This window comes from Prionailurus viverrinus, chromosome B1, assembly GCF_022837055.1.
Source record: "Prionailurus viverrinus isolate Anna chromosome B1, UM_Priviv_1.0, whole genome shotgun sequence".
In the NCBI taxonomy this organism is placed as follows: Eukaryota; Metazoa; Chordata; class Mammalia; order Carnivora; family Felidae; genus Prionailurus; species Prionailurus viverrinus.
In genome coordinates, this window is record NC_062564.1 from 142,385,940 (window position 1) to 142,413,269 (window position 27,330).

Consider the following 27,330-nt stretch of genomic DNA (forward strand, 5'->3'; position numbering starts at 1 on the left):
CTAGAGGAAAGGCGGGTTCACTTAGAAAGGAAGTGAACAGAACTGCCAGAGATCATTCCAGCAGTTACAAGAAGGGGTTCCAGCCTTTTCCAGAGGACTCATACTCTAAAGTTATTCCTTTGCAATCTCTACAACACATTAACAAAAGCCCTTTGGAATAGCTTGGTGAGGGCTTGAGGGGAAGTCCAAGTGCTGGGCAAAATACTCCCCTTACCCCCTGGTACAGCCCCACAGGAGGCCAAGGCTACTTGTCTAAGAAGCGTAAATGCCAGACAAATTTAAGAGGAAAGGTAGTTCATAGGCGTAATCATCATTTTTGATCCTTTTACTGCAATCTTCTCTCCCCTCCAGGCTAGGTCTCTGTCCCCAACCTTCCTCCTTGTGCCAACAAAAAACCTTATACCCTGAAATGGGAATATTTGGTCTCCGTACATTCCGAAAAGTCCTATGTACTTGAGGGAGCTCATAACAGAAAAAATACAAATACATGAAAAAAATCTTTTGCTTCAGAAATAGCCAGAGATATGCAAAGTAAAGAAGAGAGCAGCAACTATATGCAATCAATTAAATGTACACACAGTGATCTGTATACATCTTAGAAAGAAAAAAAAGGGGGGAGTGGGGAGAATGATTCATCAAGGTAACAAATATACCAGTCTGCTGGAGGATGGTGATAACAGGGGAGGCTATGTGTGTGTGAGAGCAGGGAGTAACTGGGAAATCTCTGTGCCTCCCCTTTTATTTTGCTATGAACTTAAAACTGCTCTAAAAAATAAATAAATAGAGTCTTTAAAATTAAAAAAAAAGGAAAAGAATGAAATATCTACTTACCAATATTTATGAATATTTAAAAGAGTTCTCTTTATTATTATTATTTTTTTAACGTTTTTATTTTATTTTTTGAGAGACAGAGACAGAGCACTAGTTGGGGAAGGGCAGAGAGAGAGGGATACACAGAATCTGAAGCAGGCTCCAGACTCTGAGCTGTCAGCACAGAGCCCAACGCGGGGTTCGAACCCACGAACTGTGAGATCATGACCTAAGCTGAAGTCAGATGCTTAACTGACTGAGTCACCCAGGCACCCCTATTTATGAATATTTAAAATAGGTGCATACAAAACAAAAAGAGCACACACACACACACACACAATACATATTAAATTGCATTAGAATAGTTCCTTAAGTGGGGGGTTGGGGGGAGGAGAAATGGAAATAGGTTACAGGAGCAAAAAGGATGGGCAGACAGATAGGCATAGATAGATAAGCAAGAGAAATAGCTTGCCCAGGCTAATGATGGAAATGAACACATAAGTATGATTAAGTCAACCATCTTCATGTGAATCCCAAGAATAAGTAAAAGAAAGAAATTAAACAAACTTCCATTTTGTGCCAATCAACCTGACAAACAAGAAGAATCGTAACACCTAACACTCACAAGGGTGGTAGGAAGTAGGCACTCATTTGTGTCTAGCAGGAGTACAAGTTATAACTTTTTCAAAAGACAGTCACATATTGAAGTGTCAAAGGTTTCAACAGTACATATATAACTTGGACCCAGAAATTGAAGAACTTAGCCTAATCCAATATATTTTCCACAATTTTCTATTAAAACTGTTTACATTGGGAGGAAGCCAAACCATAAGAGACTCTTAAAAACTGAGAATAAACTGAAGGTTGGTGGGGGGTGGGAGGGAGGGGAAAGTGGGTGATGGGCATTGAGGAGGGCACCTGTTGGGATGACCACTGGGTGTTGCATGGAAACCAATTTGACAATAAATTTCATATTAAAAAAAAACCAACTGTTTACATCGTGGGGCGCCTGGTTGGTTAAGCGTCCAACTTCAGCTCAGGTCATGATCTCATGGTTCCTGAGTTTGAGCCCCACCCCGGGCTCTATGCTGACAGCTTAGAGCCTGGAGCCTGCTTCAGATTGTGTGTCCCCTTCTCTCTCTGCCCCTCCCCCACTCATGCTCTGTCTCTCTCTCTCAAAAATAAGTAAACATTAAAAAAATTATTTTAATGTTTACATCATGGTTATTTATGATAATGGAAAAATTAGGAACAAACATCATACCACAGAGGACTGGCTAAATGAATTCTTGCATAGCCCCAGATGGAAAGTTATAAAACAGCTTTAAAAAGATTTTGTAGAAGGATAATAAATAACTTGGGGAAAACAGGCAATAAAACTATATATAGAGTGTGATTTTACCTTTGAAAAATAAATAAATGTGTGTATATCTGTGTACATAACACACACACACACACACACACACACACACACACACACTCATAAATTGGGAAGATATTCACCAAAATACTGACAGTAGTAATTTGGGACAGTTTGAGTCAGGGATTTTCGCTGATTTTTTATTGTGCCTTGAATTTTACTGACTTCATCAAATTATTTTTTGTAATAAACATGAATTCATTTCGTGTTTAGGGGAAAAATTTACTGAAAGGGGAGGAAAAAAATAAGCCTGTAATCCTTTTCCTTAAGGCACATGCTGGGTAAATAGCTAATTAATCTATTAACCACATTTGTGATATAGCTGAATGATTTACTCATCTTGGGTAACATATTTCAATTTTCAGCAAGGTCTTCTGTAGAACTTGGACCAAAGGGATGACTTCCCAGTGGGCAGAGGCTTTGTCAGGTACACACGAAGAGAGATTTTACATGCAGGCCAGCTTTGCATTGGTACATAAGTCAAGGATAATGGCAGACATTCAGCTCATAAGAAATGTTCTTAAAGTTATCTTTTCTATCTCCTGCCCCTCTACCTGTACTTCTAAATCTACAACACAAGAACACCACAAGAGCTTTCAAATGCAGTGACCACCTTGGCCCAGCTTGAGCCAAATGGAGCTCTCAGATTCCACTTATCCACTGTGACCATTGGCAACCCACAGCTGCTAGGACTCCCTGGGTTGTTTTTTTTTCAGCCCCCATTAATTAAATGGCTATTGATTTCTCCACTGATACCTTGATTCTATTTATCTACAGAAATTGAAAAGCCAGAGGGACCACCAACCAAAACCAAGCTTTTGATGGGGAGAATTCTCAGACTTCCTGGCTGCACTAGCATAGCCTGCTCAGATCTCAACAGTGATAACATGGAGGTGCTGTTTGCTCTGTGGGCAGCCTAAAAAGGGAGGGGAAGGTTGTGCAGGGAGAGAGTTGGGGTGGGGAATAGGAAAAAGAGAGAAAGAATGTATGCCATATAGCCTAGTTAAAATAACTGAGAACCCTTGGACCTGGGCAGAAAGCCAGAAGTCTTGTCACTAGTTTGCAATCCATAGCTAAAATATTTGGGGGTTCAGATTTGTCAGGAAGAATGGACTCTGTCTGGAAGATAAACTCCCTTGCATTTGTGGCGGGCTTTCTCTGCTGGTATGTGATACTTCTGTCTGTCATTTGTCTTTTGGCATACGCAGCAAGGGTCTGTAAGCAGCACAGGCAAATGCCAAACATAGCTAGTCTCCTGCTACAGCAAAGGTCGCAGGCACAACACTGCCAGCTGCTTTTTCCTTCTCTCCACTTAACCTTTACATGAATGTCCAAAGAGGGAGAGGCCTTGGACTACCATTGTCACCTGTTTCACTGGGTCTAGTTTACTCAAGAAGTATACATTCTAGGAGGGCAATCCTGTTGTGCTCTGTTCTGAAAGGCTTAAAACACTCTGTGGATACTACTTAATTTCCAATGATAGGTGGGTTTTTTGTTTGTTTTTTGTTTTTAAAGAGTAACCCTTCCCACACCGATAAAGCACTCCACTAAGTTGAAGTGGAGGGAGATAAAGATAAGACAAACAGAGGTGGGAAAAATACAGATTCTGGAATTTTCCCCAGGCTACACCTAGCCAAGAATCGCTGACAGGATTATTCCAGAAGGCCTTATATGCGCTTGGCACTGTGGGGAATTCAGAAGCATAAAACCAGTCCCTGCCTCAACAGTCACTTTCTATAATATACCTTTTAAAACTGCCTTTATAGCACTGATAGTAATGAATTTATCGACTGGTAACTATCTGAAATTATCTGTATACTTATTTACTGACTCTTCTCCCATTGCAAGAAAGTAAGTTCCTTAACCCCAGGGCAGTTTTCTGCCCATTCACTCTATATCCCAGTTCCCAGGTACATGAAAGAGACTCAACAAATATTCCTTGCACAAACAGAATGGAAGAGACAAGAATATCACTTGAAGCAATAAGTCCCCCTTACAAGACACTCAGCAATTAAGTGAGAGACCGTAATTGCTATAGAATATCAGAAGAGTCTTGAGCAATGCATACAATTTAAAGAGCAGAACAGAATGAGTGAAGGCAGAGTGTGTAGGATGTGCTGGGCCCCCAAACTGAATGTGTGATCTGGCAATGAAAGAGCGACTGATGACCCTCCAATTCTAGGGGGGTGTTGGACGGGCCACAGAGGATGATAGCTTCACAGTGACCATCCCTACAGGACAAGGGGGTAAAGGAATCCTTGTCTTCTTGAGGATTTCAGAACAGCAGTTTCATAAATGCATTTGCCAAGAGCTCTGCCCCAGGTACAACTAGGCTGAGCTAAGCCACATGCTGGAACATAATGCCAAGACCCATTAAGTCTTCACTGCTTTGGCCCTGGCTCCAAGGGTCAGTGCTTCATTTCCACAAATGGTTGGGCTGCTCTGGTCAAACAAAATTCCAACAAATAATTAACTTGAGAAGTTCCTCTGTTCAAACTACAGCTTTTAAAACTCAGCTAGGCCAGCATCCTATATGTAAATTTTACAAGCTTAGTTATCCTAAGTTTTCCCTCTAATTATACCATAATTTTGGCTAAGAAAAAAAATTCCAGACTCTCAACATTTAATTTGAGCATTTTTAAAAAATAAAAGGATTTTAACTTGTGAGAATACAGTTATTTCTCCATAACATAGAAAAGTGGATTTTATTTTAAATCAGACACAAATGGCACAAAACTCTTTGTTTCTTAATGCAAGCTATTTGGTTTTCATTCTCATAAATTGAAAAATAAACAAAGAGATTCAATGACAATAGCTGCCTTTTGTTGTCCACATACAATGTGCCAAGCATAATATACTTCTATTTTCAAACATCTTTTCCAATGTTCATCATAACAGTGCAAAGTAGATGATATTATCCCCATTTTACAGTCGGGGAAATTGAGGCTCAAGCAGTTAAATGACCTGTACAAAGCCATATAGCAGTAAGTGGCAGAGTTAAGAATCAAAATGATCCTCTCTCATACAAACCTGTAAAATGGTCAATGGCTTGGTTCTTTAAGTTTAAAAATCTGAGACTACACAGCAATCAGATGTAGAATAAACTGCATAGATTTGTATGTTTATATGATTATTTTTTTCTTTTACATCTCTGTTAGCAGCAGCCAACCCAGCCTTGATTGCAAGCTCTCAATAGGAAAATATGATAGCATCTTATTTCACTTCATATCCTCAGGACTTCCAATGGTGGTCAAAGGAGAATGAATGGAGGAGCGAGAGAAATGGAACAGGGAAGGACAATGAAAAGCAGAAATATAAGTCTTCTAACTCATATGGAGGGCTTACTAAGTGCCAGGCACCATCCTAAATGACATATGTGAATTCATTCATTTAATCCTTATACTCATGCTATATGGCTGACATTATTGTCCCTACTTTACCCATAGGCAGCTGAAGCATGGGGTTAAAAAATGCACTGTTTGTAGTGACAGAGCCAAGACTGGAGTCCAGATAGTTTGGCTTCCAAGCCTACAGTCTTAAGCACTGTGTCACAGTCCCTCCCATGTCTGGGTCTGCGAATGAAGGTAGCACTTGCCACAGGGTACACACAACTCCATCCTCAGGTCTTTGTGAATACTGGAGGTTTGCACTGGACATATCAAACGCTGACATACATATAAAAATGGGCACCTGGGTGGCTCAGCAGTTAAGCATCTGACTCTTGATTTTGGCTCAGGTTGTGATCTCACAGTTGGTGAGTTCAAGCCCCATATTGGGCTCTGCACTGACAGCACGAGCCTGCTTAGGATTCTCTGTCTCCCTCTCTCTCTGCCCCTCCCCTACTCATGCTCTTGCTCACACGCTCTCTTTCACTCTCTCTTTCTCAAAATAAACATTAAAGAATAAAAATGTGTTGAATTCTACTCTTTCTTTACTCAAAGTTATAGTCTTATGAGCTGCTTATTTTTAACTAATCTTGCATGATGTGTGTTAGTTTGATTGTTTTTAACTTTTTTTTCTTATGGGTTCCCTTACCTAGGATTTGTGTGTGCAACAGTTCAATGGTTCCACCAGGGCAGAACAGAGGTTGACTGAAAAGAGGGGTAAGACAGGTAAGGAAGAATGTTTTCAGGGCATAGTGAGGTGAGTCTAGATCCACATTTAGATTTCATAACAGGGTTTCTAAGACGAAGCAATGGAACCACAACTCTGGTAGAGAGCATACAATAAATCCATAAGTGGTACACAAAGGGTCATGCAGGAAAGGTGCAAGGTCATGCAGTGGGTGGGAGGAGCAAGGACCATCCACATCTGAGTCAAAACTGACCATCAGCCTGGGATGACTAAGACACAGGCTATTGATTCCTGGAAATGGGTCATAACAAGACAAGGTAGAAAGAAGCAAATTAGAAGCTCAGTCCTAGGACTTGATGTCCACAGGGTCGAGAGGACAGGGACAGAGTGGACAACAGGCCTGTTGGACCAGATCCAACTGGTGGCAAAGAAAGTCTAAGCCCGAAAGCCAGGTCTTAAAGGTGTGTTCTGGTCCCTAAGAGGGTGATTACTCTTTTGCCCTACCTGCTACAGAGAAGAGGCAACGTATATACTGCCTGTCTCCAACTTAGACTGGCATAAAAACTGGGTGGTGCTGAGCCTGAAGGGGAAGTGATCAAACTCCAACAGTTTGGAGTTTCATTTAGAAATGAAGCAGTGACTGGTATAGGAGTACCTAATGTAGTCTATAACTACAATAGCATTCAATTTAATCAAGCACGAGAATGTAATAATGATATGAATATATGCACGCATAGGAACACATTCCTCTGCACCTGTGTATATGTGTGTGTATACCACAAAACCGAAGGGAAAAGGGGAAATGACAAGGGCCCTGAGGATGCGACTCTCTGGCAGGACTCAGTGTCTTCTCTCACCCCTCTCCTGGTTTACCTGCTCCTACTCTTTCTCCTGGTTTACCTGCTCCTACCCTTTCTCCTGGTTTACCTGCTCCTACTCTTCTGTTGGAGAGCTATGTGCTTCTGTGCCACTTGGCTCTGCCCCATATTTTTCTCTCTGCCTTATATTCAACAGAGTGAGCATGAATATTAATCAGGTAATTTCTGGTAATTAGTTTCCTCAGCACAGTGTTCACTCTCTTTTGGTTTTGATGGGTCAATAAAGTGGCAAATTATGCTGGTCATAATATAAATGACCCTGCCAAGAGGAATCAATCCAGAAGAACCTGTTGTTACCATAAAATAGCAGGCTTCTTTTTGAAAAGTTTAGCACATGCTAGAAGAGGACTGGTTTGCTGACCAACTTCCAAGGTCAATGATGAGAAGCCACCAAAAATAGCACAAGCACAAATGTTGCAAAAAATTCCAATAATGAGAAAGCTTATTTGGAAAGCTTATTTGGGCCATCTCAGCATTGAAACAGTATATGGAAATTGATCACTAGTTTTGCTTTAATTTTTAAGATCACTCTCACGTACACACACTCTCTCTCTCTCTTCTTGCTCTCCTCTTTCTTCTCATTTTATGCATAAAAATGCAACCAGGCTGAACTAAAGCAAATTGGTTTAATTCCCTGGAGGGAGCATGAACAAATTTTCCCAGCAACTTTCTACCAGAGGCATTTGTGTATGGGTATGTGGATGGAATGTGGAAGCAGTCAGCTACGTAAACCAGTAATCAAATGAAACATTACTCATTTCAAAGTGCCCTATAACAGCATGAACATCACCAATTAAAACATTGAGCATGGGAGAAAGGAAAACGGCCCCTCAAAAAAAGAGAAAGAAAAAAGTAAATATGTATGTGGGATGTGTGGCAGGGGGTTGAGGTGTTATGGAGGGAAGAATAAAATCTAAGGGGAATTAATTCCCTTTTAAAGGCAAATCTGTCACAGGAGTGCTAGTAGGAGGTCTCTTTGATGGGATAGAAGAAAGGAGTAGAGAATACATTCATTAACTTCATCAAATTGAAATTTCAGCAGTTTACCTAAATTGCCCAACCATTACATACCTACAAAGGCATTTGGATGTGCCCACTTTGAGCCTGTTCTAAAATAACAGGTAAATAGCACATGATAAGTAAGAAACATTAAGGGGTCTTTTATCTCTTATGGCTGAGGCTCCTATTGAAACACTGGTCTTTCAAGGATCACCAAAGGATAATATGTGTCTTCATTCATCAAACACTTGTTCAACAAACGTTGAACACTTTGTCCAGCCCTTGATGTTGGGGATACAGAAGATATTTTTACAGGTTGCAAAAAGCCCCCAAGCCAGACTCAGAAGCTAGTGTGCCTTCTGTTTTGTAATGTGACTGGCTCCAGGATCAGCCCCACCATCCTCACATCAGTATGACATTAATAGTACCAGTGTTTCCCTTCAAGATGGTTTCTATTATCCCATGGATGCTGCTTCTGCCCTCAACCTGGAATGAAGGAGGCCATCAGACTTTCCACAGAGCATCTTCCCATGCCATAGAGCTCATTCAGCCCACACAGCTGGTGAATACCATGCACTTACTCTCTGTCACTATATTCTCTCCAAATGATCTTCCTGAAAATCTAACCGAGGGCATAAATGAGGGAAGAATATCAGCCAACCCTAAGACCAGCCCACCTTTGAGTCTCATCACATCTCTGCCCCTCTCCTGCTCAGCTGCAGAGCCTGGCTCCCAGAGCTCCCTGGTAGGACACCCAAGCTTCTCCCTCTGGCCTGTCTGCCTGTTCAGGTTTGCCCACCACTGCACACCCTGCCTTAGGTTCTGAGCACATCTGATTCTGTCTCCTCCTGCAGACCAGCTAGGACCCTGCCCTTTGTCTTTGCTTCCACCATTACCCCTTTTCCCATTCCTGCATTTATTTATTTGTTTCTTATTCCTACATTTAACAAAATTCTTTATACATTTACTTCTTTACTTATACTCATGATTATAATCACTGTTAAAAACATGGTCCAGTATAAGCAACAAATTAAATTACACTAAGACCACTCCAACCTCCAGAGACTATTATAATATTAAGAATATCAACTAGCTCTTTAGACACGTAAAGCTACCAAAGCATGCAGACACTAAAGTAAGAGTAAATAGAAATGCCATCATCTATTTTGCATGTCCATGTTTGTTACTTATGATGTCACTTTCTTATTTCTGTTTCTCCCTCTCTCTTCAGGTAGAAATAAAGTTTTGAAAATATATAGATATATTTCTCTCTTCATTTTCATTTAAGCCCTGTGTATTTACACTATGAAGGAATCACACTTACAATATAATGACAACCCTGAACTGAATAAAGAACTGTTCCAGTGCCCCAAGGTGTGTGCAGAAGGACTTAGAGAAATCTCACCACATGCACACATCACCAAAGCACTAATAAGGTTATAAAAACAACATGTGTCATCTCTCATCCACTGTTCTGGGCCCATCAGGAGTCTCTCTCAGAGTTTCTTCTCATACTTGAAAAGCTGCTCACAGCTCCCCGTGGCCCCGGATCACTTGGGGGTGGGGGTGGCTTTCTTGGTGGCCCAGCCAGTGATTACCTGAGCAGGAGTGGCGATCTTGGTAGAAGCCGTCCCCGCAGGTGGGCACACACTGGCCATGCTGCATCAGCAGAGGAGGCTGGCAGGACGAACATTCCAGCCCACTGGTACACGTGGAGCACTGAGGCTGGCAGGCTGGCTCCAGACAGGGGTGGGAGAAAGAAAAAGGGAAGCCCTGATTAGCTCAAAGACACCACCCCTGTGCCAATTCTTACATACCCCAATCCTGAGGCTCTGTACTGAGAACAAGAAAGGCAGGAAAATTACTCTACAGTCTTCAGTTATATAACACACACTTCACGCCAGGCAATGCACGAAGTGCTTTATATGTATGGGTGCATTTAATCTTTACAACAACCCTATAGGGTGGTTAACCCCAATTTTTCACGTGAGGAACAAGCTACTAGAGGTTAAGTAACTTGCCCAGGGTGACATGAAGCTGGCATTTGAAGTCAGGAAGTTTGGCTCTTGAGTCTGTGCTCTTCTTATCCAATAACCCCCAATATCCTTCTCACTCAACCATTTCACAAGAATATCCCTTGTCTCTCCTTCCACAACCCATGGCAGAGGTATAAATGACTTTCAAAAAGTCTAAAGATTAGGAGTCAGGAGAGAAAGTAGGGGGAAGTAAATAATTACCTTTCTTGAGGCTTGAAAATATCCTAGAAACTATTCTAGGCACTTCATGTATATTAACACTTAACACTTAATTCTCGCAAAAAACTTCTGAGGAAGGTACTAGCTAGTACTACCCCACTTTATAGGTAAGAATACTGAGGCACAGAGAGGTTGAATCTCACACCCAGGGTATAAACCTATATGCTCTTAAATGGATAATTAGCTCTATGAGTTAGAGATAGGGAAAAAAGTAACTATGACTTGGCCTCAAACAAGCCAAAATTCTGCCAGGTAAGATCTCCTTCTCAGTTGCATAAGAACTCTGAAAATTCACATGAACCCATTTTGGATCTCCTTGATAACCCACAGGAGATAAACTCTATTACCGATTATCTGTTTGATGTTGAACAAGCCAGTTAATTTCTCTGGCCCCATTTGCAAAATGAGAAAGTTCTAGTAAGTGATCTCGAATGTCTATGTCAATTCCAAACTTCAATCTTGGATTAACTGAGTATTGTAATAAATGACATGAAAGATTCTGGCGATATTACTATCTTTGAAAGTCTTCAAAAAATGAAAAATCCAATAACAACCACCTAGTAACATCAGACCTCCACATCATCTATCCCCCAGTAAGCATGAAAACACCTGTGAAATGTCAGAAGAAAGACACTGGCAGGTAGAGATGCCAAGTAACCTATGGATGACATTACTACCTTCGAAGGGTTTTTGGAAGTTATGCATTTCTTGAGTGCATCACCCCTCCTTGACAACAGTGAGCCTCAGTCCACATCTCGGCTATCTGCCCAGAGCCATACCTAAACAGAGAGCACCAGCCTGGTAAAATCCCAGACCACAGCTGTGCACACACTGTCCATTCCGCAGCAACTTTGTGGGGTCCTGGCAGAGGTCACAGTGCTCTGGAGACTGAGAGCAGGTCAAGCAGTCTGGGTGGCAATGAACTACAATCAAGGACAAAGAAGAGGAGAATTTGACAAAGACCATATCATTTCTCTTAACATTCTTCCAAAAAAGAATCTACAGAGTATATGGGGCTATATCGAAGAAGAAGAGCAGAAAACTCTGGAACTTAGGTATGAAAAAGACCCCGAAATAGCAAAAATGATTTCAATGCAAGATTTCAAAGAATCTCTCCTTGTCTGAAACACTATTACTGTCTCTGGTAGCTCCACATTGAAGACACTAAAAATGTTACAGGACTGCCCTATTAATGCTTCTACCTGCTGGAATGCCTCTACAAACAGGAATTATCAGCTCCATAATATATGATTTAAATGAATTCCATAGTTTATGTTTTCTTAGATGTTCTTAAGCTTTGGCATGTATAGAAAGTTAAAACAAAACACAATTTTTAAAAAGTTGTTTAAAAAATACAGCCAGCTTTATTCTTTTTCTCTAAAATTCAAATCTCATTCAGAACAACTGGGAATATCATAGAATTCAATGGCAATTGTCAGCAAAGGGCTTCTTTCAGGTTTTAAAGTTGTCAGGGACCTGATATTCAAAGTATAGTACATTATAATATGCTAAATATTTGTTTAGGAAAGCCCAGGGAGCCACTTTGGTGAAGGTAACGTAATTAAACCATAAAGTTGCTTTGCTTTTCCCATGATAAACTCTTCACAGAATCACTGTGATTAGCCAAAATAAGTTGAGTGCAACAAAAGCAACTGCCAATATGAAAAATTGCAACCCACAGAAGAAAACAATTAATTATGAAATATGAATGGAAGAAAATGCCACTTCTCCAAGAGAGACTAAGCTTATAGGCAAATTACTGCACAGCCAGAGCAACTCCAATGCTTGCCAACAATTATTAACTGGAACTAATTCAACCCCAGGTGATTTGAAAGCAGAGTTGCAGAACAAGTAGATAAAATTTTCTTTTGGAAGAAATTAATGAGTCTTTAAACTTCAAAAACCCATTTGAGAACTCCTAAGGAACCATCTGTTTAACAGCTCACCTTAAGAAAAAGAAAAAAAAAGGACACCTGTAACAAACTTTCAGCAATTGCCCTTATATCTTTAATAATGGAAAAGTCCTAACATATATATTTGCTTTTAAAAGTTTCTAAACTTTAGGTTATTTGATATCCATAATAATTTTGCAAGGTAGATGAGGCACATTTTATTAACAAGAAATTAAGATCTAAAGAGGGTCAATGACTCGCCCAAGATCACCTACGCGTAATCTGTTGAGTTTGGTAAATACATGGGCAAAGATTAAGCAATATCATTTGTTAGAAAAATTAGCAAGAAACCAATCAACCAACAAACCAACCCAGTAGGTGACTTAAAAAAAAACAACAAACAAAAAAACAAAACAAAACAAAAAAAACCACGAAGCGGGGAGAAAGAAGATCTCTGAATTTTTTGACAGTGAAAATATCTCAGTAGACATAAATCAGACATGGACCCACCTGATGTGCAATCTGGACAGCACTGTCCCTTCACCACTTGGGCTAGTGTGGCCACTGGACATGGTGGACAAGAGGGCTCATAGCAAGTTACCTGAGAGCCCCAGCACTCACACACTTTGCAAGGGCCATCCTCCCACTTCTCCCCTTCCTACATGAAACAGTAAAGAATGATGTTATCAGAATTGCAAAAATTCAGAAGACAGTTTGCTGGTGGAGAACTTACAGTTCCCATAAGGGACAAAATGAAAGTCCTGTTCAGTACCATGCAAATCTAACTCTGAAATAGGACAGTCATTGAAGAGTTGTTTGGTTTTTTTTTTAATTTTTATTTATTTTTGACAGAGAGAAAGAGCATGAGTGGGGGAGGGGCAGAGAGAGAGGGAGACAGAATCTGAAGCAGGCTCCAGGCTCTGCGCTGTCAGCACAGAGCCCGACACGGCATGAACCCACAAACTGCGAGATCATGACCTGAGCTGAAGTCAGACCCTCAACCGACTGAGCCACCCAGGTGCCCCAAAGAGTTTTAAATTAAAAAGGATAATATTACTCCTTCTTTGTTTATAATTGATTTATTTAAATGTAGAACCCAGGCAGAAAAATAAACTGAGAACACATTCTGGGGCTCATAAGTAAGAAGCATACAACACTTGTTTCTTAGCCTATCTCACCAAAAAACACGAGAGGGGATTACTATGTGCCTATGATTAGTGGGTATATTACATGCAATCTTTATAATAACAGTGGGAAGCTGGTTAAAGCCCTGAGTTTCCTTACAGTTACTCCAGTAAGAGTAACAGTAGAGTCATTATATTCTTAAAATTACAGCTCTTGTATGACCATTTTTAGTGGGCCGTAGATGTGCCATGGGCTTTCTCATGCTAAAATATTCTTTTTGGTCAAGCAAATTATGGTAATGAACATTAATATTTTGATGGAGAATTCAAAGTGAATTATAAAGAACAATTCCTTTTTTGCTCACTATCCTACTCACCCTGAAGATAGGAAAGAGACAAGGGTTCCTACCAGAATGTTTTGGGGTGATGAAGGAGGTAAAACAGGAGAGAATAGAAGAGCATATTATAATATAAATATTTGATAAAATATTTATTAAACCAATTGATGTTGAACACTGCAAACAATTAATGTGGCTATAGTTAGCAAAAATGAATGACAATGTTAGAAAAATCAGGAATATTATCTTGAGAAGGCAGAAGTGCTTTTCTTCCATTTCAAGGCAGACTGGATTCCTGGCCCCCTTATTCTATAGCCTTCAAAATTTTAAGCTTGATTGTGTCAACAAATGTGCTTGCACTTTACCTTAAAAAGGAACCATACAATGTTTTCCTGTAAACAACCTTAAAAGAATGAACAATCAGTTTTGTTTTGGGGAACTAACACTCCCAAACCCCAAAAGCTCTCCATGCTTTGAAGAACATGAAATTGCATGGATGGTTAAACTGAATTTTCTAGGCCAGAAAAAATGAGAAAGAGGAAATCATCAAAGAAAGGGAAAAATATGTGTAGGAGCTTGTAGTTAGAGAAGTATTATCAATTGGGGAAAAAATAACGTAAATAAAGAAGCAAATTTCAATGAATCAAAGTGTTAGTTATCATTAAGATTCTTAATCTGGGACCATGGTGCCAACAAACATGACTATTAAAAAATACTATGGCAGTAAGGTTTCCCAGGACAGTTTATGCAGATCATTGCTTAAAACAATTCTACCAATATCCATGTACAAGTTAAAAATCTATACTTACTGGAATACGTTTAACTTCACTTGCATTTGAGGACATCTAGGAACAAAGAGAAATTTATTTATTATACCACTAAAAACACCATTAAACTGATCTATTTATTTTCTCATTTAAGAGTTATCCATTTTGCCCAAGTATCATGCAACATCATTCATTTATTATGAATAGAAAAGATCTATATATATCAAAAACAAGAAAAGCATACAATATGAGGTGAAGACAACATGCTTCAGAAATATTTGTGAATTCTGATTCTCCTTTTGTGCTTGAGCACATGGCTTCCATTCCCTTCAACATGAAGGACTTCACAGTCAAGAAATCTAAGCCTGTGGGGGCAAACTCTTGAATCTTGTATGGTACCACAGTACTCTGGGGATTTCGACTCATTTAAAGCAACTTGCTTTTCTTTAACTCTGCCGGGCTTAATTTACCTCCAAAAATGGGTAGGAAAATTGATACTATGGTTGAGAAAATAGGAATTCTTCATTTATAGGCAGCCTTTAATCTCCTAACTTCTTAAGAAACAAGAACTAAATTATTGAATACCACTATGAAACAAACAATGCCAACAGCATAACAATGATTTCTTTAGCTTTTTGTTTTTGTTTTTATTTTTTTTTAACGTGCCAGCATCTGTTCCAAGTGTTTCATAGGTATTATCTCAATAGCCCCATGAGGTAAGTACTATTGTTATCCCTTCTTCACAAATGAGGATTAAGTAACTTGTCTAAAGTTATGTCAGCTAGTATGTGGCAAAGTAGATATTTGAATTTAGAGCCCAAACTGTTAACCTCACACAGTATTCTCTCCAGCATACACAGGTTGACAGATGCAATTTTCCCAAATCATGAAGAAAAAGTAGGTAGGAATCAAAGTACTTAATCCCAATTCTTATCATTTTATTCTGATTGGTCAATAAAGCAGTTGTCTTTATGATCAACTGGCCTACTTTTTAGAACACAATTTATCAACACTACAAAATCCCATGTAGGGATCTAGGCTATACAAATAGAGCAAAGTTGAAGAGATTAAGACAAATATTTTTTTTCTTTGGGTATATAATTCTTAAAAGTACAGACTTAGAAATAAAACCTTAGCAAATGGAATTTCGTCCCCCATCCAATCCATCAAAATCCTTTCCATTCTACCTGCAAAATAAATCTAGAGCCTTCCTTCTGAGACCAAAACACCATCACCACTCCTGGACTATTGCAAAAACCTTCCAACCAGATCACCTACTGCCAGCCTCACCCCCTTCCGTCACTTGCTCACAAAGCAGCCAAAGTAACCCTTTCACAAGTAAGCCAGATCACAGCATGGCTGCTCAAAGCTCCTACAGCTCTTGTCTGTGTCACAGTAAAACACACGTTTACCATGGCATCCAGGCTACCTAGTGGACTCCGGCACCAAATCCTTTCTCCCCCATTCTCTTGGTTCTAGCCATAGTCACTTTCTTGCTGTTTCTTGAACACACCAAGCACACTTCTGCTTCAGTCGTCTTCATTTGCTGACTCTTCCTAGCACATTTTCTCTCCCCAGGTATCCACATGGCTTGCTGCCTCACTCCCCTTAGGTTTTGCTCAAATTTCTCTGCATGAGAGACTTCCCCGATCATACACTAACCTTATGCACCTCCCTCCTCTCAGCTACTGGCAGGTTTTTGTCTGTCCCTTATGTGCCTACACTAGAGCATGAGCTCCCTGCAGCAAGAGCAGTGACTCTTCGAGCTGTTTGATTCTGTTTCTCTAGGACCTGGCACACAGTAGGTGTACACATTTGATGAACAATGAATGGGTAAAAGATATGAGAAGGTAATGCCCCTCATCAAACTAATTTTGAATTATTAATTTTTAATAGTCTTCAGTTATTAGTCTAATACTCACAAATTCTACATTTTCTTCATAAACACAATAACCATTCCTTGAAATGCATTCAGGGCAGCATTTTCCATCTAAGTGAATTAATTCTTCACCCTGTAGAAGGATTGCAGAGGCACATATCAAATTACCATCTCTAGGTAGCAGTGCTAAATTGCACAACAGCTGGATTCCCTGACCGGAATGAAAAACCTTAGCAGATCCTTTGTTTTGGCCCATTGCTTACTCCATCTCCCCCTGTTGTCTTCCTATGGAAAATCTAGGCAATGCAGCTCACCCCTCCAAGTGCTTTTTTATTCCAGTTCTGGAATGCATGAGTACAGATCCTTCCATCATTTCCCACCCATGACCAGGAGCTCCCATGAATAAGAATGGCCAAGATTGCGATGTCTGAGTGGTTTAGTTGGTTAGGCATCCAACTCTTAATTTCGGCTCAAGTCATGATCTCACAATTGGTGAGATGGAGCTCTGGATCAGGCTCTGTGCTTGGGATTCTCTCTCTCTCCCTTTCTCTCCACCCCTCCCCCACTCATGCACTAATGCTCTCTCTCTCTCTCTCTCTCTCTCTATCTCAATCTCAAAATAAATAAACATTAAAAAAAAAGAATGGTCAAGATTAATTGTGGTAGTATTGGAAAGTTATGAATTTCAGAAAAGGATCAGGCTATCTTAAACATACAAGGTTTGAACTTGTGATTTGGCTTCATTAACAGTGCTCAAATCAAACCAACACTTTTTCTTGAATACGAAATCAGATACATCCCTGTATGCACAAATGCAGTTTCAGGCATAAATTAAACAGTAGAAAACTAATTTTTATTCAGTGTTCTGAAACTGTTATCCACATAATCACTATTTTTTTTAATTAATTATAAGAGGAAGGAAAAAAGGTCACACAAAGAAGGTAGATGTTTAACTTTCAAAGTCTTACTATTTTAATTTCCCAATATTAATAATGTCATAATTTTTATTTTTATTATAAAATAATAAATGCTTACTAAAAAATTAAACAATTATAAATTCTATAACCTAGAAAGTACAATTCCACTGCAATCTACCTTCCAGGGAATCTGCTGTTAAAGACATGTTTTTTGTTTATAATTTTTCATATGCATATACTAACATCTAATATCTATAGGCTAACGAGTATTCTTTAAAGCGCTTTCCACTTTCTAAAGATATATATACTGTCTAGGGGCGCCTGGGTGGCGCAGTCGGTTAAGCGTCCGACTTCAGCAAGGTCACGATCTTGCAGTCCGTGAGTTCGAGCCCCGCGTCAGGCTCTGGGCTGATGGCTCAGAGCCTGGAGCCTGCTTCAGATTCTGTGTCTCCCTCTCTCTCTGCCCCTCCCCCGTTCATGCTCTGTCTCTCTCTGTCCCAAAAATAAATAAAAAACGTTGAAAAAAAAATTAAAAAAAAAAAAGATATATATACTGTCTAAAGAATGGTGATGTTTCTTTAAATCAAGACATTATTTAATTTGGGATCTACATTACATTTAAAGTGCAGAAACCATGTTATGTAAAAATTGAATAACGTAGAATTGAGCAAACAGAATAATCACAATGATATTTCATGTTTAAAAACACTTTGCGCTACAAAATACATAAAATAAAAGCAGTGGTTGTCTTTGAATTGCAGCATTATTGATGGATTTTAAAGTCTCTTTTCTACTTTTCTTGAGTTGTCAATTTGTGAAATGAATATGTATTATTTTAATGAAGGAAAATACACACTTTTAAAAGAAATACAAAAATACATGAATGATTGTAACTTTTTATAGTGCCTCAAAACTGACTTCAAAAAGAAAGGAGTTGTATAGACAGATCACTGTCCATCAAAATGTAATGCCCATCAGAGGCCAAGGGAGAGCAGTGGATGCTATAGCTACCAGGCGTATTTACATATAAATGGTTTTGCAGAAACGTGACAAATCAGCTGGTAGTGCCAAGACTAACCCAGAAACAGTGAAATTTGCTGTCAAAGCATATAAAAGGGTTTATATGCATGTAATCTAAAATGCTTAAAACAACATTTTAAAACAAGACAGAATATGTGTACTTCTATTGAAGACAAAACACGTGAGCAATTCTTGAGTGCCCACTCCATACATACAGAGAAAACTGAAAATGGAGCCGGCATCATCCCAGTAGGGCAAGGAAGGTAGCAGTTTTGAGTCTTCAAACACTACTGTAAATAACAGCAAGCCTTGCTGCTGGGGAACAAGGATTCAGTTTTGGTGAGGTAGGGAGTTCTAAATAGATGTGCTATTTATAGAAGAAGCCTGGATGCCCCAAACTGCGTCAGTTCACTGCGGTGAGGAGCTGGCTCCAATTAGCATTTGACTTTTGCTTTGAGAAAAATTGCTTTGCGGAACAAAACTAATTCTTTTCTTTTTAAGAGGATTCTGCTGCATAGGTCGGATGGAAACTGCTAACCCCTCCCCACCGAATCACACCAACATCCATCCACCAGACGCAAGACTGTGTGATTCCACTCAGTTGCCCATTGGAAAAGGAAACACTCTTTTAAGGGAATTTTCCTCCACTGGAGAACGGAAAGGTACCTCATACTTATGGTACGCCTACCCTCTTCTGTGCATTTTGCTAGAAGCTTCAATCCCACCTCCCCCACACTACCATCATTTTATGCCTCATATGTGAATGCTAAGTCCTTTAAAAAACAAAGTAACTTGACTTCTTGGATTCATGCTCAAAAATACCCCAAAATGTAGAAAAAATGAGAATCATCATACTATGCTATTTTACTATTGATTTATTTGTGTTTCAGTGTCTAGGGATTTGGTTGGATACATCAGAAACAAACGTCATATGATTCTTTCCTTTTTTAAAAAAGAAAAACTGTGTGCTGATTTCCATGCTACTCAGAACACTGCTGTTGATAACCAATGTGATAATTCTTACAGTGGTGAAGGTGCACAATTCTGTCTCTTCTTCTAGAAGTTTATTTTTTTGCATCTTTGTGGATGTACATACACTTAGATTTAATCTATCCTTGGTATCTAGGATTAGAAACCAAATGACCTTGGTATTCTCGATAAGGCTAAAAGTGGGGTAGAACTGAATAAAAATACCAATAGCCTACTTTCACACTCCCCTGGCAGATAGTCATTTTCTTCAGATGCTCCTAATGCATTTAATTCATACTTCCATAATCATTGGTGCTACTGCATATTATGATTTCTGTTTATGTATCTGACTTCCCCCAAAGCATGGAAACTCTTGAGATTAGAATGTGTCTTATTCCTCTTTTTATCTCCAAGCTAAGCAGAAGTTAGGAAGTTTGTACTCCAGGCGTTCACAAGGTCATTAACCAGTGCTATTTGCAGAAGCATGGCACAGAATGAAGGCTAAGGGATATTTCTGGTAAGGTTCAGTTTTGGTTAAAATTTCATTCTGGTTCCAGTTTAGAACCCAGTGCCTTAAACCACATTTGGAAACACAGAGGTCACCTGGAAGACACTAGTTTAGTTAACTAAAGACCTGGAGAAATGGGATAAAGGCATTGGAACTCCTCAGTTCATAAATGAGGAGCTGGGGGTGAGAGAACTGGGAGGACATGAGATTGTGCTGTGGGGTGACTGGAGGGCAGTCGAGGCCCTCTGCACTTACCTCAGCGGTCGCTCCCCATTTTTTCTAAGAACAGCAAAGATGATCTGGCATACGGGGGCCACAGATAGGTGTCGTGGAGGATAGCAGGCACTTGGAAATGCATTAGCATTGGAGACAGTGGGTCAAATTATTTTCTGTGATTGAGACTCTTTGTTCAGACTTCACTGGAAATAGGTGGCTACAGAACCCACCCCACCAGAATCACCTCTCCCACATTTTCCATAAACCCTGGGGTGTTATTAGGCAAATTGAAACCTTAGAAAATAACCCTGCATCCTCAGGGAGACTGCCAAGGCCAGGAAGCCCAGCCTCAGCCTGAGACAGAGGGAGAAAGAAAAGGGCCCTGAGTAGGATTTTTCTCATCTTCATCCAACCATTCTGACTCCCCTGACATCAAGAAGGAAAGGAAATGAAAAGGCGTGTGGGGGGAAATAAATCTGCAAAAGCAAGACCCTCTTTACCTAAATATGTTTCAGCTCTGCCAAGACTTAGAAGTAAGAGGCAAAATGAAAAATCACCCTGTCATTGACAGCCCTGTTTGAAAGGTTGTTCCTCCTCAGGCTCAGTGCTAAGAGGAGCTGAGATGTGGGGGAGAAGAACTAGAAAGAAAAATGCCTTCACAGACGTCCAGTGCTTCAGATCTTCTGAGTTTCCCTCATCTACTCAAGTTCACAACCCTGCGGGAAATTGGTGGGGCGGATGGGAGCGGTGAGGGAGAAGGACACAACTTTAAAAGCAATTTGTTTTGCAATGGGTCAAAATTGAGTTCAAAGAGGAAAAAAAAAAAGCAATTTCCCTACAATATACATCTATAGTCCAAACAGAGCCTGCTTTGTTAGAAGCTTCTAGAAATTCTGCAGACAGCAAAAGTCAACAGAGGTCAACTGAGTTAATTATTTATGAGGTTCCCCTCCCTCTCTTTAAAACAAAAACAAAAACATTTCATTTTCTTTCCTGATCCACAGAAGCAGCCCGTAGGGGCTGGCTCTCCTTTCTGCTAAATGCTGCCAGTGGGGCCTGCAACAGAAGCTGGGCCATGGGAGCACCTGCAGACCTCTGTTTTACAAACATAGCAAGCTGGGCAGGCCCCCAGCCATGAGGTCCAGCTGCGCTGACTGATAGGCTAATGTCCCATATCATGTCCTTCCCTTTCACGTCTCCGGCTCAGGGCTTCCAATCTGACCAGATGCATTGAGAACTAAAAACTCCAGGGGGCTGTTCCAAGCCAGTCTGAACAAATAGTGACATTTATTTTACACCACAGAATCTTTGTGCTAGAAGACTCTGTGAAATGTGAGTGGTCAACCTGGCAGTCGCCTTTGCTGCCAAAAAGTAAGGAACAGGTGAGGGACCAGCTATCCCTTTGTAGAGAATTGTTACAGTCCAAGTGGAAATGCCTTTGCTTCTTACCCGGGCACACTCCACTTTGGCACACTCTCCAGTCTGGCAGGTCACTTGGCCGTGGTCACACATGCAGAACTCGCAGGCAGAGCCCTTCCACATTTCATCCTGGTACCGCACAATCCCATTGTGTGAGCAGCTTCCCTCAGGAGACACACATTCCTCACAGCATTCCCCGTGGCGCTGAGCCCTTCTCTGACCCTGAAGAAACAAAGATGGCAGATAAAGGGCAATGTTCTCCACCCGACCTAACCCAGCTGAGGCAAGTTCCTCTCTGCCTCAGCCCTCCTTTCTAGGAAGCAGATCTTTTATATCTTTATCTAATATTTCTAGGCATAATAAAACTTTCGATTCCCTCAAAAGACACACTGGACTAAGAAATGCATTTCTTAAATGCCCCAGAATAAATTTTTATAAATCAAGCTACACTCCATCAAATACCTTGTCACATCTTAGTGGGGGGCAGGCCTGTTTGTGGCACCGGACCTCACCCTGGTCACATATACATGTGGTACAGGCGTTTTCGTTCCACTGGTCACCATGCTGAGGAAAGAAAGGACAAAGTGGAAAATCAAATGTCACATATATCAAATAGAAACAAAGGAACATAAGACACACAATTTTTTTTTTTAACATTTATTTATTTTTAATACAGGGATAGACAGAGCATGAACAGGGGAGGGTCAGAGAGAGGGAGACACAGAAACTGAAACAGGCTCCAGGCTCTGAGCTGTCAGCAAAGAGCCCAACGCGGGGCTCGAACTCACGGACCGCGAGATCATGACCTGAGCCGAAGCCGGCCGCTTAACCGACTGAGCCACCCAGGTGCCCCAAGACACACAATTTTTATTACCATTTTTAATTGAGTCACATTGAATGTACTCCTGAGAATGATGTCATTTAGGCAGCAACAGCCTCTAAGAAAAAAGTCAACAAATGTCCAAAGGGAACTTTACATTCATTTTTATTCAACTACATGCATTCCACAGATGTGTTGAGGGCCTACTCTATGCCAGGCCCAGGCCCAAAGAGTCTCTGGAGCATCAAGATTCATAAGAAGACCCTGTTTGCTGCCTAATCAGTGGTCATTCTTTAGCTCCTCTTCTTTGCCAGGAGACCCAGTGCCTACTGCCACGTACTCACTTTCCCAGCTTCCCTTGCAGTTAGAGCAAGGGCATTTCCCAATCCTAACTGAGGAGACCTCTGAAGAAGTTTGCTATAGCATTGGAGGCCAAAGACTCCTCTCCCATAAAAGAAGAAAAGCCATCCCTTTTCCTCACCAGCCTTTAGTAATGATTGTGTGTGGATGAGCTGCCTAGACTTGAGGAAGCCATCTTGGGGACATGAAGGGACAAGACAGAAAGCAAATGACAACATGCAATGGATGGTAGGGTGGACAGATCAGAAAAGAGCTTAGGGGTAACTGGATGGCTCAGTCAGTTAGGCGTCTGACTTCAACTCAGGTCACGATCTCGCAGTTTGTGAGTTTGAGCCCCGCATCAGGCTCTCTGCTTTCAGCATGGAGTCTGCTTGGGATCCTCTCTCACCCTCTCTCTCTGTGCCTCCTCTGCTCACACTCCCTCTCTCTCTTTCTCAAAAATAAATAAACATTTTTTTTAGAGAGCTTAGATCCTTGAAGACATCACTGAGACCTGTACTGATCAACCCTACAACTGCCCTATCTCTACATTTCTTGTTATATGAGATATTTCATGTTTTCATTTTAGCCACTTATAGAGGAGTATTTCTGTTACTTGCAACCAAAAACATCACAATAGATATAAAGGCCATCTCTTCCACGAGACATTAATCTGGCACATATGTGGCTATTGTATTGGACAACACAGATCTAGTACATACAAAAATCCTTTCCCAATTAGTTATGTTCATTCAGACTTCAAGTGACCCATCAAGAATTTGTGATATTCATTCCCAATATTCAGTTCCAGATTCTGTACTGAGAGTCATAATTCCAATTTATACTTAGTCTTCCATAGAGTGGCTGGCAAACAAAGAAGTAGTCGGTTTTATTTTTTATAGGTTCTTTGCTTTTGAATAATGTAACCTTCTTTTGGCTCAGTAGGGCACTCCTAAGATAGAACATCCATTCACTCATTTAATTTGCTGAACTCGTTTTTATTTGGCATCTATTATGTGTTAGGCACAATTATCTAGATTATTCCAATAGTACTTTCAAGTGTGCAGTTTCCACCACCCCTAGCTTCTCACCTCTCTTGCCACTCTCCCCTACCACCCCCATGCTTCCCCACAGTGTAAGGCAGGCAGAAGCTGTCTCTGGATATCAGTACATGCAATCCAACCAAAGCAGATAGACATTCCAGGGCCTCCAACCTAAGTGTAAACTGATAGTAACCAATGATAGTCCTTTTTTCCCTTTGAGACGTGTGAACAGTAAGTTCACCAAGGTTCGTGAACCAGGTGCTGCCTGCCAGCACATTCCTTTATATTTCTAATCCCCTTCAACTTAATTTTTTCATAAAGGCTTTCCACAAAGAGAAGAAAAAAGCTGTTTATGTACTGAATTACTAATCTTGGCAAAGACTCAGACAAGAGGGTGGGGAGGTGTGGTGGTTGGAAGGGCGGAGGGCATATGTGTGAGAACGTATGTCAAAACACCTACAGTGGGGACATCAAAGGTTACCTCGTATGCTTGGCCAGATGCAAAGCAGGATCGGGAAGAGCACTGTGGGCAACATTTTCCAGGAACTCGGATGATAGTTTCATCCTTAGACCCAAAAAAGGAACAATCCATCAAAAGGAGACATTAATAAAACCCACAACAGTAGGAAAATTTCATTCATAGCCCACTCAATCATGTGCCTCAAGCATCCATAAATAGCAATTTCCTCTCGTTTAGTATTTATTAGTCACCTGGTGCTTTGATAAGAATTTGCACTTCCAAAGTCAGCGTGATTCTTAAGACATTTGCACATTTCTCAAGTCCTACCCTCTTTTCTAAGAGCAAACAAAAGCACAAATAATAATAATAACAATAATAATTGTACTCAGTGTTTATCAGGCATTATTTTAAGGCTTTACATTATTTTAAGGCTTCTTTCCTAAGAAGTAGATGTTCTTTTCCTTGCTTTACAAACAAGAAAAGTAAAGACCAGAGAGATTATGTGACTTGCCCAAGGTCACACAGCCAACCTGGTTATGATAATGGTTGGAGCAAGACTTCACAGCACAGAACCATACCAATACTTAAGGATATTTACACTCCAGCTGAGTTATTGCTAAATCCAAAATGAAGTTATCCCTCTATTGATAAGCTACTTCACTATTCTTTTGCATCTTTATGTGAATCCACACATTTACATATATGCACTACATGCAAAAAAAAATCAATCGTATCTCTAGATATTTGGGAATAAAGGCAGAAAAAAAGTAGGTGAGCTATTTGGGAATAAGGGCAGAAAAAAGTGGGTGACAGAGACTAAACGCCCAAGGAACTGCTCCCTGCCCTCTCCCTACTTCTCACCTCTACCACTGTCACCTCCCAAATATTAGACCATTTGTCTCCATTGCCCTGCAAAGAATTTTCACAAGAACAGTTCCGTCATTGATACCAAAGAGTCAGCTTCTCACTTTGATTTATCACCACAACCTTTTGAATGACAGGAAGGTAGACAAATTAAAGGCAAGGTTACAATATACTAAACTTTAAGGACCAAGAACTGGTTTATCTTACAGTTACTTTCACTTTGTCTTACAAGAAGCACAAAAGAGCTTTAACTTTTCTTGAACAGTTCCAGTCATACCTCAGTAGTTCTTTAACTCAACTGTATATGATCAGTTAAATTAATGCATTACTATCTAATAGGGATTTATTTCAAGCAACTGAGTCACTGGAATTAAAATGACAACTGTTTTTGATGCTTTAGGTTATTTCATTTCCTTATTCTTCTACATGAAAAATATTATGACCATTGATGTTTAATAGAGTAGTGAAAATTGGGACACATGCTGAAATCATCAAGCATTTCTGAACCTCAGAACTCTTCAGCTTAATGAAATTTTAGTGAGAAAGTAAAATAACGGTATATTTGATGTCACACTATTCAGTAATTTTATTGCAGTAAACAAATGAATTTATACAATGCTTGGTAAACAGGGAACGAATGTCAGGATCACAAATCTTGAATCAGCACGGAGTTAGTATCAGTCCATCTTAACCAACATGGACTAGACCCAAGTATAGTAGCAGAGTCAACTCAAGAGCATGGGGGAAGGAATTAGCTGTAGTAAGGTTGATACAAGGAAAATCAAACTTTCTAATTCTTACTGGCAATACCCAATTATATATTTTATTGACAGAAACAGAATCTTTATTCACCAATCCAGATCAATAAGGGCAGGAAAGAAAAGCATTTAAAGAGAAGATATCCCAGGTTCCAAGAGAACTATCTGACTGAGAGGTGGTAATTCACCCGGGCTGGTGCTTCATAAGCAAGACTGGACATGCAAGTAAGAAGATGCACAGTAAAATAGGTCAGAAAAATGGAAAAGATTTTTAATAGTGCATTTTGTTGCTATCTTCTATCTGTATCATTTCATCCTGGGCTATGTAGATTTGTCCTTCCAAAAGCATAGGCTATACAGGGGCCAGCCAACTATGGATCATGGACCAAGTCCAGCCTACCACCTGTTTCCATAAACTTTTATTGGAATGCAGGCACGTCCACTCATTTACATATTATCTATAGCTGTCTTTGTGTTACAATGGCAGAGTTGAGTAGTTGTTTCAACCGAATGGCACACAAAGCTGAAAATATTCACTATCTGGCTCTTTACAGAAAAAGTTCACCAGGTCTTATATAGTACCTTCAGTAAACACAGAAATTGATACAAAAAAACTATGATTACTGTCATTACAATTTGGGGTAGGACTACCATTAAGGATATATTTAATTGTGGTTTTTCATATTCCTTAAATAAAAATATTTATGATAAAAATTTTATGGTGTATTATGGCTAACAGCTCTTGGTGAAATATTTTCCCACTATGATACCTCTGTAGATAGGGAAAGAGATAAAAATTTCACCACCAAAAAGTAAAACATCCAACCCCCTGCCACTGCTATGAGGAAGTCCCATTGAGCATAAGACATTTTATGGCCTTTCTTTGCTGTGTAAACCTAAATGGATATAAGAACCATCACATCTGCCTAACTCCCTGCCTTTCTATACCAAACACGACCCAGATTCATCCCTCCGGTGTGTGGCCACAACTGTTGGAAGCAGTCAGAATGCCAGCCCTCACCTCCCTCAACATCTTTCTTGCTACATCTAATCAGAGCCCATAATGTAAAAAAGGGGGGGGGGGTGGAGACTGGGAAGTATGTGTGTTGGAGGAGGCAGAGAGAGTGATAAAAAGTAGCAGGATAGGACAATGCCTCAACTGAAAAGCACATGGTCACTGAGAGGGAGGAAGAGAGCCTTTGCAGCGGTGCATACTGGGGATTACAGTTTTTTTTGTTTCACATATTAAAAATGTAAGAGGGCTGAGCAGTGGAGGTAGAAAAAGATCCAATCTTAGTACAATAGGGACATACTAAATGGAAACCCTCAGACAAGGAGACATATTTCTTAGCATCTGGCTATGGATCCAAGAAGGGGAGTTAGCCAGGGGCAGGCCACTTACCCTTGCAGCTTTCGAGCAGTGGGTATGGACAGATTTCTCTTGATCAAGGATAAGTAAATAGAAGGCAAGGAACTTGGGAAAAACCCTGAAGAGCAAACAAAACTAATAATGTTCTGAAGATTCAGAGAAAGAGCAGACTTCTGAAAACTACACCTATAA

General features: G+C 40.2%; 1 protein-coding gene across 2 annotated transcripts in view; it reads right to left on the reverse strand.

Annotated features, from left to right (window-relative positions):
- The window catches only part of FRAS1 (Fraser extracellular matrix complex subunit 1), a 426,783-nt gene that overhangs the window by 218,501 nt on the left and 180,952 nt on the right, over positions 1-27,330 (reverse strand). For both annotated transcript variants that reach the window (XM_047855347.1, XM_047855346.1), the window contains exons 7-14: positions 24,169-24,252; positions 21,948-22,049; positions 21,516-21,707; positions 16,480-16,569; positions 14,600-14,635; positions 12,839-12,986; positions 11,216-11,359; positions 9,780-9,914 (exon numbers count right to left, since the gene is read on the reverse strand). In XM_047855347.1, coding sequence (XP_047711303.1) covers positions 9,780-9,914; positions 11,216-11,359; positions 12,839-12,986; positions 14,600-14,635; positions 16,480-16,569; positions 21,516-21,707; positions 21,948-22,049; positions 24,169-24,252 — 931 coding nt within the window. The remainder of the gene's footprint in view (positions 1-9,779; positions 9,915-11,215; positions 11,360-12,838; positions 12,987-14,599; positions 14,636-16,479; positions 16,570-21,515; positions 21,708-21,947; positions 22,050-24,168; positions 24,253-27,330) is intronic.